The sequence below is a fragment of the Pavona decussata genome, unplaced genomic scaffold (genome assembly GCF_977016875.1).
Source record: "Pavona decussata unplaced genomic scaffold, jaPavDecu1.1 SCAFFOLD_602, whole genome shotgun sequence".
Lineage (NCBI taxonomy): Eukaryota > Metazoa > Cnidaria > Anthozoa > Scleractinia > Agariciidae > Pavona > Pavona decussata.
This window is the reverse complement of record NW_028145860.1, coordinates 6,569,335-6,587,879: the sequence shown is the minus strand read 5'-3', so window position 1 is coordinate 6,587,879 and position 18,545 is coordinate 6,569,335. Positions and strand designations below refer to the sequence as shown.

Sequence of the window (18,545 nt, the reverse complement as noted above, 5' to 3'; positions counted from 1 at the left end):
TTGATCGTATATTGAATATTATTATAAAAAACTGTGCTAGACAATGGCTCTGTTGTGCTTCGAAATACTCTGATGATGATGATGATGATGATGATGATTATTATTTTTATTATTATTATTATCTTTTACCTCGGGTGATAATGTCTCCCCCCTCCCCTTAGGAAGGCCTGATACTCAGGTTAATTATTTCCGGCGTTCGAATACCACCAGTTGTTGCAGAAATTCTTAGGGCCAGTTTACAGAAACGGACTTACATCATAAAATAAGATAAAAGAAAAAAGCGAGTAAAACGGTGTTCCTTTATTTTTCATTAAAAAGCTCTTTTTCTATTTGATGGCCATAAGATGGTCCTTAAGCGCAGTAAAATAAAACAGTCAAGTTTTCTGTACTGACTCTCAGAAACAAACCCCCACACAACTACTAACACTAGTTTGAGTGTTTGATTTTACACGTTCAATCCCGGATTTTAAAACCTGACCGCCATTGCGGGGGAACTTATTCAAAATAATAACAAAATCTTTGCCTTTCTCCTTCTTTCGGGTGTGTTACATTACTGAGATAAAATTTCGAAATTTTGATCTTCTGAAGTTCATTAGCGATTCACAGACTGCTCCAGGCCTGCCGCGTCTCAAGAACTTGTTCCCTCCCCTCCCTCATCGTTCTTGCTGCTGTAATGTCTGTACTCCGGTTTCAACTCCCACATGTTCTTGTGTGGGTTTTTTGTGTTATAATGTCCAATTTCTTTTAATATTCCTTTTAGATATGCCTGAAATATTAAAAGAGAAGATAATTAAACAAAAACTGATTGTCATGTTAAAACAATAAGTGTTTCACTTTGAAGAAAATAAAGACTTGAAAACAGGACAAATCGAACAACGCAATACTGAGAGTGAATTGGAAATAAAAAGAAATAACCTTTACTTTATTTATTTAAACAAATTAATCATTATACAGTAGATATCCAGTTCAGCATGACATAGGTTTAATTGAGTTCTGTATTTACATCAAACTAATTTTAACAGTAACGACATAACTAACCTATGCCACTGATATTAGTATTATAAAGGAAATAGAGGGAGATGTAAAGAATCGACCATAAGAGGACACAGAAAAAATCTGAGCCCCAGATGGGATTCGAACCCAGGCTCAGATGTTTACTGTGTCCCCTTATGGTCGATTCTTTACATCTCCCTTCATTTCCTTTATAATGACATAACATATATTAAAGTAACACAAAATTCAAACCCTGCTAGTGCACTCGTGTCAACCCACTTTTGTACGTGGCCAAATGGGTTTACATGAGCTAATCTGCCATTCATGGAGAATGCAGCAAGACCTTTTTCTTATTTCCACATTGAATGAAGCATAAAAAGAGCGGTGTGATAAAAATGCTTATAACATTGCATCAAGTGAAATATTCTTCTGTTCAGCCCTCCTACTCAGTCATTAAAAGCATAGTATGGCCCCACCACCCTTAACAATACACAGTTCTTACCACTGGCTGTTTTGTTATACTAATGAGGTCCTTCAAGTTGTAGTACTGGTGCCTTTCAAATGCTTTAAACAATAAAGCTTTCACAACAACCTCATCTTCACGAGCTCTCTTTCCTTCTTCTTTCTTTTTCTTTTCGTGTTCAATCTAAAAACAATGTTCATGCCATTTACTGCAGTGAGTTAATTGGTGCACTTGAAGTTAAGTTCTTCTTTGGAACAAATAAGTATGACATAATGGCTGTTGTACAATGAAAGAGGATGGATATGGGCAGCAATAAGAATGATGAAAAAGATGATTATGATGATTACGACAATATAGATGATGACAATAATGATGATGATGATTGTGATGATGACATGTTTAATGGAAACCAGATAGATAGATAGATGGATGGATGGATGGATGGATGGATAGATAGTCTTTATTTTAATACGATCAATTTTCAAAACCAAAAAGGTTGTGAGGTTGTTTGTGTTGAAAACTAAATATCAATAAAACTATAACAAATAAGAAATCAACAATGTCAATAAAAAAACAAGTATGGACATAAACAAAAACAAGTGGATGGAGATGTCACCTTGAAATAAAAATCATTGTCAATGGCTAAAAATTTAAGCTTCCACCTAAGGTGGCTGTATTGAGTCCTATTTGTCAAGCCATTATGTTTGATGATCACAGTATTCCAAAGGATTGAGCCTCTGTAGGCTGCATCTTTCATGTAGTGAGAGATGAAACATGGAACTAACAAAGAGTCATGTACCAGAGTTGAATAACTTGAGATCAGCTTCTTTATGACATTGTCACTTAAAATGTTTGGTAATCTGTCTTGTGTGTGCATACAGATAAAAACAGCAGCATTTACAAATGTGTGCATAGCATGTTTTTTGCTTATAGTAGGGGCAATGCTATGCCATACTTAACTCTCTTAGGTATTCTTACACTTGAAAACATTTACAAATTTAAGGTGGCCCTTTTCACACATAAAATTACTAAAAATACTACTAACGTCCCTATGATTTTCAAAGGGCCTCTGAAGTTCATAGCTACAACACCAGATTTGTATCGAACCTTAATTTTCATCGGCTGAGGATAGGGAATAATTACGGAACTGCCACTTTTGCATTTGCTGGGTCTAAAATTTGGGAAAAATTCCCTCTAAATTAAAATAAAACTCCCATATAATAGCCTCTACAAGCAATACAAATTGTATCTTTTAAATACCCAATGAGTATTTTTTTTCTCTGCCCTCACTATTAATTATAATTTCTATTGTTTTTTTATGTAAAAGTTGTACTATGATTTTATGCACTCTTAATTTTCTTGTCTTTTGCTTTGGGCTACTTAGTTAGTTGCATGTTATACGCCATTTAGCTGTACATGGCAGTGACAAACTCGAAAGCCTAAGCTCCTTTGGTCTCTACGCACATTTTACCTTTCATCATTTATGTAGTCTAATGTTGTCTTTATGTTACTTTTGTGATGTATCGTAATCTCCTTTTGTAGTAAACTATTGAAATAGTGCATAATTAAAAAAATCTGAAATCTGAACAAATCTGCAGAATCGTAATGGAAAAAACCATGGGGATGAACGTGAAAAAATAAAAGGAGGAAACAGCTAAATGGGGCAATAATCACACCTGTCAAATTAAATAGCAGTGAACTTCCAAAAAATATTGCACAAAGTACTTACATTCATCTTATGATCGCTGACTGGTCTGTAATTAGAAATAACACGGTCAACTTGTTTGGCCTGCCGACCAGCCTTGCTTTTGTTCAAAATTGTTCGTCTGTTAACAAGAATAATAAATACCAATAGTCACAAACTGATTGTATAAAACAAGAACTCTTTCCCAGACATGTTCACCAAGAACTGTTAATTTGGAGCTGTATGTGTAACTTTGGGAAATCCAAGTATTTCTTCCTGCAGGGTCTTAGGCATGGGTTAAAGTGAAGACAAAGTGAAACAAACTTAATGAAAATCAACAAAGGGCAATACTTGATATTAATCTTGCCTTATCAACTTAGGATACCATCTATTTCCCACAAAATGCAATTATTTTGATTAGTATAATATAACTCGGGTGATTATAGAAATTCTGTTGATTGGTAGAAAATTGTGTCAAATCCTGCTATAATCACCTCGCGCAAGGCGATTATAGTGGAGCATTGATTTTCAAAATGGCTGCTTAGCGATTGATTGATGTTTCTGTTTTGTCTCGGGGAATGTTCACCAATATTTACTTCACCTTTGGCGCATGATTGTTAAATAGGCTAGTTATTGGGAGGGATAGACATTAATTTTATTAAAATTCTCCTACTTTTTTAACAATAAATAATCAGCACTTGGTTGTGTGGGACGACAGTCTGCCTTTTGAACAACTACTCCTTCAATGGTTAGTTGAGCTGAAAAGGATCAATCAAACAGTCAGTCAGTCAGACAAACAATCAATCAATCAATCAATCAATCAATCAATCAATCAATCAATCAATCAATCAGATAATGATACTCAAGCATATAATAAATCTATGGAAACAAGGAAAGATTTTTGTCCTCAGGTATATCTCCAGAATAAACACTTGTTAAAACAGGACCATGTATAGACTATTTTTTTCTGTAGAGGTGAAACATTAAGCAATACATCGACATCAAATGGTGTACACTAGCTCTCACAGACACTGCTCCTACCACAAAGCCTTCATTCCCATAAAATATGGCCCAATTGCCCCCCCCCCCCTCCCCCACCCACCAACACCAAATATTGAGCAATAAATCAGTAATTAGCTGATCATAAATATAATTTACACAAAAGTGCCTTGTACAGCACTGCACATATATTTTGAACTCACTTTTAGAAGACTTTTCTTCATGTTCATCTGCTGAGGCTAATGAAAATGCATGTAATTAGCTAAAACATGAAACAATGAGTATTTTCCAGGCCAAAATACATTTCTGTTCAGGCCCGCATAAACATCCTCACTTGAAAAAGTTAATAATAACTTTTTGTTAACAATTTTCCGACTTCTCACCATACAGTAACTGATGGAGAGAGGAAGATCTGCCACTGGTCAAATTCATTTGAATGAAGTAACTCTGATTCTGACTGTCTGGCAACAAATCTAGGCAATATCTTTCCCCAGTTGATTTTTTGTTGGTCCCTCCTTATGAAGCACAAATGCCAATCAATCTTCTGGATAAAAGGCTTAAGGGGATGCAAAACAGCAAGCAGCACTTAAAGAAAAGTACATGTATTTTCAGCTTTTTGCTTACAACATATAAAAGATTTGGAAAAAGAAACTACAATTGTACGCAACATATGTGCTACTTATATATTGTTATTGTACCTTCTGGGCCCTCTGAGAAGACTCCTATGGACTGCTCAACTTTGGACAAAACCATCTTGTAATCCCTCGGAACCTTGATATCATCTTTAGTCCCTCTATTTGTTGAGGCTTTCTCGTCTTTGTTTTTCTCTTCTTTGCTGGCTAATGTTTGGTCTTCTTTGTTTGCCAATGCTTCTGACAGGTTAAATGCAACCTGAAATCATCAAACTAAAATGAGAATATATTTCTCCTTGTAAACTAGCATGCCACTTTTTATTAGTAGGTGTAAGAACTTGGAGGTACATAATATTATTATTATTATTATTATTATTATTATTATTATTATTATTATTATTATTATTATTATTATTATACTGATTGTGTTAATTTTTGCTTAAAATTATTTGACTTTACATTTGGCAAAGAGGCCTGTTTTCACATGTACCTCATCATCATCATCACCATTATCATTACCATTATCATTATTAATATGAAAATTCTGTTTTTGCATCCTGTTTTACATCCAGTAGGGCCATGTCCAACTATGGACATGAGGCACTATTTGGAAGATGTTACTTTATTGAAAGTACTCTGCATAATATGTGGGCTGTTCCAAGTACTTCCCAGATATTAATGTTGCCTGGTTTACAACTGACGAACTTCTCCAGGCCCTTTGTTGACAAGTTCTAAAGTTCCCATAACCACTGGCATTTGTTTCAGTCTTCATACCCCATAATACCTACTTATTTCTCAAGATCTTTGTAGTTTGACAACTACTCTACAACTTTCACAGAGGTGTTATACTCAGAAAGTACAGCCCCATCAATGATTGCTAATGTCTTTTCTTGGCTGTCCTTCATAACAATGTCTGGTCTGTTGGCTTTTATCTCTGTCAGTGTGGATGGACATATCCCGTTTACATGATGATGATGATTATTATTATTATTATGACTTTGATTTTGTTACACAAATGCCCAGAGTGTTACATCTTAGGGTCTCTTAGCAAAAATAAATAATAAGAAAAGTAATTACCTCATTCCTTTGAGGATTGCTGTAGACAAATTAACATAAATTGGGTTTAGATATCATATAACACAATACATCAAAAACACAAAAGGGAAAACAGTGACTTCCAGATTCTGTCGTATATAACCCTCCCAGCTCCTTAATACAACCACCGTTAATGACCCAAATAAAAAGTTCAATGTATGCAGTCCTGGATGGGAAGAGGACAAGAAAGAAGTTGGATAAGAAAAGCTTCTGAATACTTACTTGGTTATTTGAAGAGTCCCTACAATGCCAGACGCATCAGTATTCGTCATCCAAATGTTGGACAAATATTTGGGGACCTTAATGGAAGGAAGAATCGAATCAGATCTAGTATCAAAAAAGACTTCCGCTAACAGTCTGCGGGCAGCTGTCAAGTTTCCTTTCATAACAACGATTTTCATTTTTCTCTCTGTTAATTAAACACCGAATGTAAACAGCTTCTTAGGTATCATTAACTTTGTTACCTTTACTAGCCAAACCGCTCTCGAAACACCAGAACAGTCCACTTCTGATCCCATTTTAAGAGACTTTAATGAATAGCTTGTAGCTTCGACGAAATCGACAATAATTGCATTATGCTGTAATGACACTTCATTTACTCGTACCAAAGTGCCTCTATGGTAAGAGGCCGCTGACCATATTAGTTTACCTGAAGCTCTCGCGCCCAGGCTTTTTAACTTTAACCGGCCACAGTGCATGGATAGACCCACGTTGCAGTTACACGCAAAATTGTGGTTTCTTCAATAGGCCCAGTAACACCAGGTAATCAGCTACATAAATTATCGTGACATTGTTTAGAAAGGGTACAAACAGACCCTTGCATGATCCCCGTGAATAGACGATATGATACTGAGAAGCGAGAAACCCACTGGGAAAACAACTGGTTGTTATCGAGTCAAAAGGCAAGTTGTAACATGATGCAACAGGGGTGTGACTCTCAAATTCTCGAAACCTGTAACTGATTAGTGAATGATTGTGTTCAGGTAAAGGAATGTAGATTACTGAGAAGAAAAAAAAAATGGAAATTTCTAAAATTCTTATTGGAAGGAAGTTGACGTCTGTTAAAAACAAAGAAAAAACTGAAGGGAAAAGAGGAGAGCGTAAACCGTGCAGGACTGCACAGCTGTCGCAAACGGATAAACGTTTGACGTCAGCAAAGTAAAGCCTGTAAGAACAGAAGCCTTTTGCTTTCGCAGGCTAAAAAAGGTAAATGATTTCGGTTAATTTGTTTCGTTTCTCTTTCCCACGAAACGACGACGGAGGAAAAAAAACACTGAAAGTGACCACTTTCTTGCAAGACAGGGTTTTATCATTATGCTGATTGTGGAATTGACAAGCGCAATACGAGGAGTCAAAATTGTTAGGTTTAATGAAACACATTTCCTGTTGCTGTTTCACAACCGTTTTTTGCCTCAGAAGCAAAATATTACTGAGTCCATTGCTACTATAAAGACCTACACGACAGTTAACTGAAAATAGATTACCAAGAAATCATTAATATTTTTTTGTGTCACAACTTCCTCAAGCAGCACAAACTAATTCCTGTATTCGAAAATTCAGTAATAAACAAAAATTCCAAATAAAATAGTTTTGCATTTTCTGCGCTTACGACTGAGTAAAAAGACGACCAGGGTTGGAAATCTGGAAAAACAGTACACAAAACAGTTGGATCTCTCAATTGATATAGTTACGATAGGAATGTTACTTTCTAAGGCACGTCTTGTTTGGTCGGTTATATCTTAGTAATCTATCACATTTACACCTTTTAGTTTGAAATGCAACCATAAGGGGGAACTTCTTACGTTTTTGTAGCTTATCTAGTCTAGACATTTAATAGAACCCGCGTAGCTGGCATGATATTGCGCGAAGGCACAAGTCGGGGAAAATGGTGATTTGTTTTTTCTCGCGGCTTACGCCAGGATGCCGCGTAGACAATAACACCGCCAACTAAACAGGCTACATTTTCGCCATTGTAGAAAACAGAAAAACTAAGTAACAACCTGGGTTCTATTTTTCAGATTTCAGAGTCCGCATTTTGAGGGTGAATGCAGGCACTTGTCTGAAAGTCAATCCAAAGGTTACACATTAACCAAGGTATTTATTACGCTTGAAAAACTGCGATTGTACTACGTTTTCTTGGACTCCCTTATCGAATCTTAAAATAATTGATTGGATTCTGGATTACCTTGTGTGGGTCAAATTATTGCAAACATTAACAAGATAAGTTACAGCGATGTTTCGCGTTAACTACGACATCGATTGATTTAATGTGCCAACCAGAGGCGTATTGGCTGTTGAAACAGAGTTCTTCTGTTGCAATAGTGGGAATACTTAAACCTCGTCGCCGGGGGAGGTCACATGTGTCCTCGCTCTCCAAACACTACACATTGCTATACCATATAAATTAGCAAATTATACTTGAATTAGTATACGGATCTGTTACATCTGTTCTTTTCCTACATCATCATTATCATCGCAGATCTTGCAAATTTATTGTACTTTCTGGATAAGTATCTCCATTGCTCTCATCTTGCTCTGAAGAGCTGTGATTGTCCATATATGGTGATAGATCAGTCTTGACCAGACCGCGTCCTTCCTCGGTCTCATCTGGCAGTGATGAAATGGGTTCCAGTGGACTATCAGTAGCGATATTATGGTTCCCACTTACATCGACCTCCATATGTTCCACTTCTGGTGCATGAACCATAGTTACTCCTGATTCAGTAGTTAATCCCTGGGGTAACTTGATCTGCACTGTTTCTTTGGGAAGTTGCACTACAGAAATTCCCTCAGGGGATTGTTGGACATGACTTACTACGACTTCAGCTTCATTTTCAGTATCTGAGGATTTGATTTCATCCTGAAAACAACAAACTGCATCCTCAGAAACTTAGCATCAACAGATTATTGTCCTAAGTATTGTAACTAATTAAACAATGGGGATATTAGTTACGCTGCGAGTTGCATGCAGAGATTACAAAATTCTAAAGCATTACTACAGAGAATAGGGGATGGTAATACAGTGGAAACTCTCCTTATGGACACCTCTATAATACGGACAGTTCACTTGGTCCCTGAGAGACCGAAATCCATATAAAGCCTACTTCTCTAAAATGGACACCTCTATAATACGGACACTTATTCCTGCCCTTTGGGGTCTGTAATAAGGAGGTTCGACTGTACTTTTCTTGAATTCCTGGTCTTCTTACCTAGGACAGGCTGTCTGAAGAAATAGTGTCTAGCAATAATAATAACAAAATATTATTATTTTAATTCTGTTTAGCTATAAAGTTATATTAATGACAGCTGTCCACCAATCATGGTGCACATTAAGTAAGGGTTTTTTTTTAAACAAAATAAATTAACTATTTTAGTACAGTCCTGATTTAATGTCATGGATTCTGTACCTTCTAGCATGACAGTGGCCGACTCAAAAGCCCGGCTGTGCCATTTTGGCCACTGCGAGCACATTAACAAATATTTCATATATTCAAATCCTGGCTTTAAACACTTATAATATCACTGCTTCTTTTGTAAATAGCTCTAAACAGAGTGAAAGAAGCTTCACTCAATTACATCTGATGCAGAAAACCGAATGTAAGAGTCATTCAGCAAACCTGGAATATGACAGCAGGTGGAGCAAACTGATCTTCAGGGTGAACATCTCTGAAGTCAAGAGTCCTTGACCTCTTACTAGAGCCTGATGCTGTAATGCTTGGTTGTACAGTTTTTGTTACAGAATGTCCAGCACCATCTTGGCCTTCTTCACTTGTTATATGACTCATCATGCTGGTAATGCATAAATCAAAGCTGCCACCGAGCTTGCCTCCTTGTAAAACTGCTCCTCCAACCACATCCGCCCTTCCCTGGTTACTTTGTGTAATTATTGTATCTTGTTCATCACCAGCACATCTCACAACATACTCTGTAACATCCATTTTTGTATTGTTTTCTAAGCACCCTGTAACAAACTGCTCTTGATGAACCGAAACTGGCACTTGATTTTCTGATGAAGTAGTTTTGATTTCTCCATCCTCTGGTTGTTTCTTTTCTGTATCCAACACAAGTTCAGTAGATGGTGACACTAATGGATGCCCTGTTGAGGTCACCAGGGCACACAGGGTAGTTGATGATGATGGTAAATGAACACCAACTGAAGTAAGGCGTGCAGCATCCTCCAAGTTAAAATTACCTGCATGGAAAGCCCCTATTGTGGTGTACATGACCTCTGGTTCAGCTTCACTAGTAGTGCTCCCACAGCTCACAGTGCCAAGTTCTGTTGTAATGTCACCATGGGGTGAATCACTGAAATCCACTGCAAGATAAAAACAAAGATTTGTAATAGACATCAATGAAACCTAACAGAAAGAAAAAAACAAGAGTAAAGAAACAGGTGAACAAGGAGTTCAGGGAAAGTACAGTCATGTAGAATCAGATCACGAGATATGCAAGTCCTAAATGATCAATATTATCTGAAGTTGACACATTCACATAAAATACAATTTTTTATTGTACAAAATCTGTAATCTGTTTTTGAGTTTATCGGAGCTGTTTTGACCAAGGAATGAACTCCAAAAGGTAATGAACTGGCAATCCTAAGGCTAAGATTAATCAATAATTTATGTTCTAGATCTTGTTTGTCCATCAATTCAATCTTGTAATTTGCAGGGGAAGCTACAAGTAAGTGTTAATAAGGCTTGTGGTTTCTTTTAGGTTTCCTCACCATTATTTTGTATTCTAAAGTATGGCAAAAAAAATTAAATAATAAATCTACCGGTATGTAATTTATTTTAGGCTAAATAAATAAAATTGTTATTACATTATGTTACCATCTCCACCCTATTTTCTAACTGATAATAATGAATCTTACCAACTACAGCCTTAATTCCATGTCGTTTCTGGTGAGCCCTAAGGTTTGCAGCTGTTGTATAGTTCTTGGTACAGCCATCAATGTCACACTTGAATGGCTTTTCCCCAGTGTGTTTACAAATGTGTACATTAAGACTACTCCCAGCAGTGAATGCCTTGTCACAACCTTAAAGAAAGTGTATAGGACTTCTCAAAATAACGAAATAGCAGACCTTTTAAGGCCAGCAAGTCTAGAATAAGGTCAGAGCCTCTTCTAAAAGTCATCAGCCACAATTCTTGTCATTACAACAGATTCATTCTGTCAAATAGGTTTTGTTAAACCTCCAACTGCCTTCAACTGCCTGTAACTTCTGTTCAAGGTGGGCACTGCATAGAAGTCTTTGACTGCAGATACAAACCTTTGTATGTTGGTGACACAGATATAAGAAAAGCAAGTATTATAGCACTTCTAACTTTTGATGTAATATTATTCAGATGTTGTATCATTTTGTAACGTACAATAAGGCTTCAGCAGCACCTTCCCTCTGGCCTTCAGGATACTGGCAATTTCTTGAGGCAGACAGTTACATTACACATGTTCACTAGCTAAAGGTCTCATGACTTCCTTTAACCAGAAAACCTGCTTGTCAGCAGAGTGATGGGGACAAGATGTTGAAAGAACAAACCTAAGACAACCTTACCATCAACTGGGCACACATAAGGTTTTTCTCCGGTATGACCAAGTATATGGGTCTTCAAATGACTTGATCTTGTGAAAGATTTACAACAGCCATCATAACTGCAGATAAACGGCCTTTCACCAGTGTGTTTTCGCATGTGTCGTCTAAGTTTGTATGAACTTGTAAATGACCAGCCGCAACCCTAAGGAGAAACCAAGCAGAGACAACTGATGCCCAATCACCAATCAAAGGAGATTTAAAAACACTGATTCCAAGAACTGATCATGCAGTTATTACTGGTACCATTAACCATCATCTGCTGTTCTGCTTGTTTAAAACAAAAGTTAAGATTTCGTCGCTGGAGAAAGGCGCCACTGTTTAGTACAAGTGTACTATCGTAAAAAAAGTTAACATTTGGACACAAATGTTAAATGTATTTTAGTGTTTATTTATACTTTTGCTAAGGTTTATTGTATTTTAGGTTCACTGTGAACAAAGTTGTAGCAACTGTCGTTCAGGCCTTCTGTGCCACACAAACACTATGAGGATGTATGTCTGTCTTTGTGAAGCCAATGCTACAATGAAAACTGCAGCTGGTCATTCTTTTGGTGAATTCACAATTCACATCATTGCAGATGTTAATCTCAATATTCCTTTTCACTCTAGAATAGTTTCAAATGTCATTATAATTTCAGGATGATAATATACTCTCTGGTACATTATTAGTATAATTATGTTCATTATGAAATATAATTTACACAGTCATGGTTCTCTGGGAGAGCATTTTACCAGTGATGAGATTTCTGATGCATGTAACAGAGACTGAAAGCCTATAGATAACACTGTACCTCAACATCACAATGATATGGTCTCTCTCCTGTATGAGACCTTAGATGCAGCTTCAGCTTGGATGCTTTAGAAAACCTCTTCTCACATCCCACAACGGGACACAAGTGGGGTTTGTGTCCACTGTGTGTCTTCATGTGAGCTTTCAGAGTTCCATGGGCAGAGAACACCTTGTCACAACCTTCCATTTCACATCTGTACAGTTTATTTTCAGTTTCGTGTCTTCTCTCATGAACTTTCAACTTGTGTGCAGTGGGGAATGCCTTATCACAACCTTCATACCTGCACATATGGGTGTCGGGCTTGAAGTGGGCTTTGATGTGCGATTTCAAGTTGTAAGCAGTGGTAAAACACTTGCCACATCCTTCCTGAGGGCACTGTCAAATTATTATCAGTAATATTATAATGTAATTATTATATAATAGAGAAATATAATTGTTGTAATTATTATTATCTAATGGAGAAATGGAGGAAAAATTAAAAAAAAAATTATTGTTATTGTTTAATAGTCGCACAAATATCCAATGTGTGAAAACTACAGATGAGTTTTGCTTCAGCAAAAGTACAAAGAGGTTTCCCCTTCCCCTTTCTGTTATACTGCTACTTACTAGAAATGGCTTCTCTCCAGTATGGCCTCTTATGTGCCTCTTCAATTTGTAAGATGTTGTAAATGCCCATTGACAGCCCTCATGAGGACACTGACATGAAACCATGGATAACATACATGTAAGAACTTTAATTAATAAAATAATTAATATATTATTATATTTTAGTGTTCTTACATAAAATAATGATAAATTATTATTATTATTATTATTATTATTATTATTATTATTATAGAACTATCTGTATGCACAGTATAAGAAAGCACCACAGGGCGCGTAGCCTAACCTGTGAGCCAAGCGAAACTTAAAATAGCACGTGAATTAATTATTATTATTATTATTATTTAGCAGAAAAACTAACGCGGAGAGATTTCGACATTTCGATGACATCCTGTCATCATTATCAAGAAAATGAAGAAAATTTACATAAGTAAGTAGACAAAACTAAACTGAAAACAATAGTCTGTAGTCTTACTTATGTAAATTTTCTTCATTTTCTTGATAATGATGACAGGATGTCATCGAAACGTCGAAATCTCTCCGCGTTAGTTTTTCTGCTAAATTTAATAACAAAAGTCAATCTTATACATATTATTATTATTATTATTACGATTATTATTATTATTATTATTATTATTATTATTATTATTATTTAGTATTTATATTTAACTAATATAGCATACATTTTCAATGACTTAAATCGAATAAAAGTTTGAGTCTCTGGAGACAGAATTGTTATATTTACAGTTTACTGATGTATCTGATCACTATGTAATATCCTCCAATGTGTGGTAAAACAAGTAAATTTTCTTCTAAATTTAAAGAGTTTTTATCTTTTCAAGATATAAATAATATGTGAAATAAAAAAAAAATAGATGACTTTTGCTTTTTCTTTTCTCACTTTTCGTCTCTTCTTTCACCTCTGCTTCCATCGATTGCATTGCTACTACTTATTCACTTGTCAAAATTTCTCCTAACAGGGCATTGTTGGTAAAGGGTAACAAGGAGGGAAATGTGTTTCAGGTTCACTGTACCTTGTAGGGCCTTTCCCCCGTGTGTGAAAGCATGTGTAGCTTTAATTTGTAGGCTTTAGAGCAGACCACATTACAGTCAGGAACGGGACATGCATGACCTTTGCTAGTCACACACTGTTCTTCTTCCTCCTGTCAAGACAAATCAACACATCCATCCACAATACAACCCTGTGCTGTATAAATTCCTCACAGGCCCTGTAGGACCTTTTTTTGCAGGATTGTAATTAATAGCATAAATCTAGAGTTACTTTCTCAAGATCTTGAACATATTGTAGGATGCTGTCAGTAAAACATAACAAGATTCTCAAAGGTCACACCCAGCATATAATGCTATTTAATAATCAGACAGTAAACTTCTAGTTTCTATTGGCTGATAGAAACTGAGAGCAATAAAAGACAAATAATAATTTTAGCATACAAAATGTATTCTACATCTGCATTAGGATCCTATAAAATCCTAGCTGTTAAGATCTTGATACAATCCTGAATAGGTTTTCTACCACGGATAAGATAATGCTCAAGTGGCAGCCTGTCAAACCCATGTAAATGAACATTGTTGAAAGATTTGAAGCTTAAAAGCCACAAAGTGTTGTGTTCTAGGAACGTGATTGTTTTCAGAATGCTAGATTTATTACTATAAGTTAAAGAAACAAATCTTTCGAAACCTGCTCATCCTGTGACATTTCATCCACACCAATGCAGGAGTTAGCATCATGTGTCATGTTAATATGGATGGCCTGGTTTGCCGTCACTCCAGGTACAAGCATTCCACTCAGTAAGACCTGCTGCTGTTCAGTCAAAATCATGTTCCTACTAAAATCTGCAGAAGAAGTCAGCACATCTAGAGCAGCACTACCATCTCCCTGGTTTAACATCGAGCTTGTGGTAACAACCTGACAATGATAAATGAATAAAATAAATTTGAGCCCTCACACAATGGTCAGAAGGTTATAACTTATAGTAGGTGGGGGCAAGGGAGTGGAGGGACTCCCCTATAGCTATATATAATCAGGTCTGAAAACGGGTATGAATTTTAGAGGCCTAGTCTTAAAAGAATTACTGGAAAATTATATATTTTGGTCTGAAGAAGGGTCAGGGTTTGGAGAACTGAGCTGCACCCCACCAAAAGTTCTGAACAGTACCCTCAGCCCCCAGTTTATAGACAGCTAAATCATATTAATTTTGTTACCTGATAATGTGTTTCACTATCTTCAGCATCACCTTCTGTTAAAATTGCAGGAACTTGTGATGAAAAGGTAGCCACATCAGTGGAGAGAATGTTTCTTGTTACAAGGGAGATGCCTTGGTTGTCAGGGTAGATCTGGATGTTAATTTCCTGGCCTGAAGTTTTGGACTGCTCTGGTATTAATGTAGCACTCTCCAAATCCTCTGCTTGGTTTGGAACAACTTCATGAGGTTCTTTATTCATACTGGAATCCTCCACTGTCAAAGAAAAAAAATACGAAAATTATATAAACAAGTAAACAAGTTCCTAAATTATGCTGTAGTGTCAATTGTATTTTTCCAATTTTTTATCATCTCTTTATTAGTGTGTTAGTGACACATTATTTCTTTATTAGTGTACAGTCAAACTTCATTATTAAGGACACCAAGGGAACAGGAATAGGTGTCCTTTTTATGGAGGTCTCCGTTTTAGAGAAGTAGGCTTTTTATGGATTTTGGTCTCTTAGGGACAAGGTGAACGTCTTTAATAGAGGTGTCCGTAACGAGAGGTTCCACTGTATGCATCTATGCAGAAACTACAAATGTCTCAACTGTCTTCTTGTGAGAAAAGCAGAATTCTTCATACCTTCAACTAGATCTAGAGGTTCATAACCTGAGATAAGAGAGATTTAGAATCATGCTTACGGCAAAGGGCACACGTGAGATTTGTATTTTTTTTTTGAAAAAATTAGTACACAGATGGGAATAGTGCAACATAATTCTGAAATGTGATGCTAATGCAAAGCCACTTAATTTCACTAAGAAACTAAAAACAGCAAGCGGCAAATATAGGGTAAACATGGTCACAGGGTCATTTCTGCTGTCTGCCATTTGCTGTAAATGTAATTCTAAATTTTTTTTAATATAAAGCACTGATGGCGAAAAAAAATTAGGTCATCACAGGCCATCTTACTTAATGATGGAGAAGTCTGCTCCATATCTGATTGCTGGTCATTTTGCAGTGCTGTAGATGAGCACTGATCTTCCAAATCAGGAACACCAGGGGACCCTAAAGGATCTATGCTTCTCATGTACTCTGGGACAACCCTGCTATCCACAGTGATCAGGTTAAAATCAGACTTGATTCCTTCCCTCTCTATGTGATTCACCTCACCTGTGAAAAAGTAGTTGTAACATTTAAAACATTACAGAAATGTTTCACAAACAACTCTTACTAGAGTTTTAACACTAGTATGGTGATTATCTGACCTACTGATTGCATTAACTTTAACAAGAAGACACACTTGTGTTTTCCGAATAAAAAATTACTACATCATCCAAAAACATCGGCTATCCCTTAAACATGATTGTATCATAATATTGTTTGTAAGAGTGTAACAGAGTTTAAGGAAGCTATTCACCTTCAGTGTGAAAGGAACCAATATCTTTATCTCCAATTTCACTGTACACAGAACGTGAGAATGTTATGCCTAGCTCTTCATCATGATTGACAGCGCTGCCATGTTCAAAGTGCGATGAGAGATGCTCTTCTAGGTTGTCATGAACAATAAAGCCACAGTCTTGATCAGAACTTGTCTGATCTGACTCACAACACCCTGCAGACACACTGGCCAGTGGAAACTGTTTCTCGGTTGCTGAGCCAGCACATGTCGTTGTGACAATAAGTTCATTTTCAAGTAAGGATGATGATGATGATGGCGGGGGTTCCATATCCACTGGTGAATCAGGAACAGTGTTTTTGTTGTCTTCAAGTACTTCATTGTTTTTATGAAATCCATAGTTGATGTCTTCTGTAACAACGAAACATAAAAAAATTTGCTAAGTTATTTGAACCATAACTTACAGTATATACCACAAAAAAACTTTAAGTTGTATTCATTTGTCCGCCCTACTTAATTCCTCTCTCAAGTCCTTTAAGATACATGGATTGCAGAGACAACTATACAACAACAAACTTTATTTCCTCATGGTTAATTAGAAAAATTATAAGTTACATTCTTGTGAAGTAAAATCTGGTAAAGTGCTTTGAATAATTTTCAAGAAATGACAGACAGATAACAGGGGTTAGTTTCTAAGAAACTGCAATGCTTCATCAGTGGGAACTGAAAACAAATAGTTGCCACCTGAGAGATTGATGGAGAGCTGACATTTTGAGCGCTAGCCCTTCATCAGAATGAGTCAAACAACTTTGTGAATGCCTTCCATTCAACCAAAAAGCCCAAAAACTGTGGGTCAACAAAAAACTCTGGTAACAAATGCTCCAGCTCCAAAGGTGGACAGCTTTGTATAATTTTATTTTATGGATGAGCTGCTTGGACCTTGACTGTTCCATTTCACTAAGCCAGTTCTTTTTCTCGTTCTTCTGTTTAGTTTACTTCAAACCTAGGCAGGGGTGTTGAATGGGCAAAATGATTATAAAATCTTCAATTTACCCACCAATTACAGGCTGTATTTTCCATGTGTTTATTGAGAAAGACATGTCACATGGCGCAAAAGCAGACAGTAGTTTTCAGAAGGTAACTGTTGTCTCATTTGATATCACTCGCCCTATTTTTTCAAGTGAAGAAAAAACTGTTGTAATGTTTGCCTGTTGGCAACTCTTCATTTTCCAAGACAATATTTCAGCCTCTGGCATTATTTTTCGATACACGAGCCACCTGTTCAATACTTTTCTTAAGATTGTTAACTTTTTTTTGCCTACATTTACAACTTTAATCTACTCCTTTATTAATTTCTTGTATAAAAGCATCAAGAAGAGTATTAGATGAATTTTAGAACCTTTATTATTATTATTATCATCATCATCGTCGTCGTCATCATTATCAATTCTTATTTCATTTTCCTAAAAAATGTATTACGCATCGTGGTCCTTTAAGATCAGTGGACCACCAATTTTGGTCAAATGGAGAGCACTAACCACAAATCAAAACTGTCTGCAACGCTAATTTACAGCTAATATCAAAAATATTCTCAAATGTACGTGGGTGATAAAAATTCTCTAGCTCAATCAAAACCTTTCACATTATTGCAATTAACATTATTACAGTTATGCCATTCATTTTTCAAGGAGAGACAGCATATCTCCCAAATCAATGCGTAAAGCTTAAGTACCACGACTTTCTTTGCTTCAATCGTTGTCTTAATGAATAAGCTTACTGGGTTCTCTTTTTCGGCGTCCAATTTCCCAGTATTTTTGATAAATTCCAAGCTTGATCGTAAGCTTAAGTTGACAACAAAAGAACGAGTTTATGACGCATCCAAAATAAACGTCCAGAACTCCATAAACACGACAAAATATCGGATGCAAAAGCTTCTAAACGACCAAAAAAGAACTCCTGCCTACCATTCGAGTTCTCTGACATATGACTGGCCCCTGTTTCTTCTTCAGGGAACCCCTTCGAAAGTGATGGCCCCTGCGAATCCATCATGGCGCTCCCCACAGCCAACAAGAAAGTAAGATGGCGGCGTGACCACAAACGAT

At 36.4% G+C, this 18,545-nt stretch overlaps 2 protein-coding genes across 3 annotated transcripts; both read right to left on the bottom strand.

Annotated features, from left to right (window-relative positions):
- Positions 1 to 282: 282 nt before the first annotated feature.
- LOC146449728 (general transcription factor IIF subunit 2-like) lies at positions 283 to 6,485 on the bottom strand. The gene is made up of 9 exons (XM_085101233.1): positions 6,331 to 6,485; positions 6,089 to 6,165; positions 5,849 to 5,867; positions 4,838 to 5,030; positions 4,343 to 4,378; positions 3,814 to 3,898; positions 3,186 to 3,282; positions 1,496 to 1,639; positions 283 to 766 (listed from the first exon to the last, which is right to left on the bottom strand). The coding sequence occupies exons 1-9, from the start codon at positions 6,382 to 6,384 to the stop codon at positions 629 to 631; spliced, it is 843 nt and encodes a 280-aa protein (XP_084957359.1). The 5' UTR covers positions 6,385 to 6,485; the 3' UTR covers positions 283 to 628.
- Positions 6,486 to 7,308: 823 nt separating this feature from the next.
- LOC146449727 (uncharacterized) lies at positions 7,309 to 18,530 on the bottom strand. Of its 2 annotated transcripts, none has more exons than XM_085101230.1 (12): positions 18,408 to 18,530; positions 16,465 to 16,854; positions 16,017 to 16,217; positions 15,069 to 15,322; positions 14,545 to 14,772; positions 13,880 to 14,008; positions 12,849 to 12,938; positions 12,243 to 12,617; positions 11,416 to 11,596; positions 10,737 to 10,901; positions 9,484 to 10,181; positions 7,309 to 8,726 (listed from the first exon to the last, which is right to left on the bottom strand). In XM_085101230.1, the coding sequence occupies exons 1-12, from the start codon at positions 18,490 to 18,492 to the stop codon at positions 8,337 to 8,339; spliced, it is 3,186 nt and encodes a 1,061-aa protein (XP_084957356.1). In that variant the 5' UTR covers positions 18,493 to 18,530; the 3' UTR covers positions 7,309 to 8,336. The 2 variants fall into 2 exon arrangements, with proteins under 2 accessions (XP_084957356.1, XP_084957357.1); XM_085101231.1 differs by having other exon boundaries at positions 16,465 to 16,851.
- Positions 18,531 to 18,545: the final 15 nt, after the last annotated feature.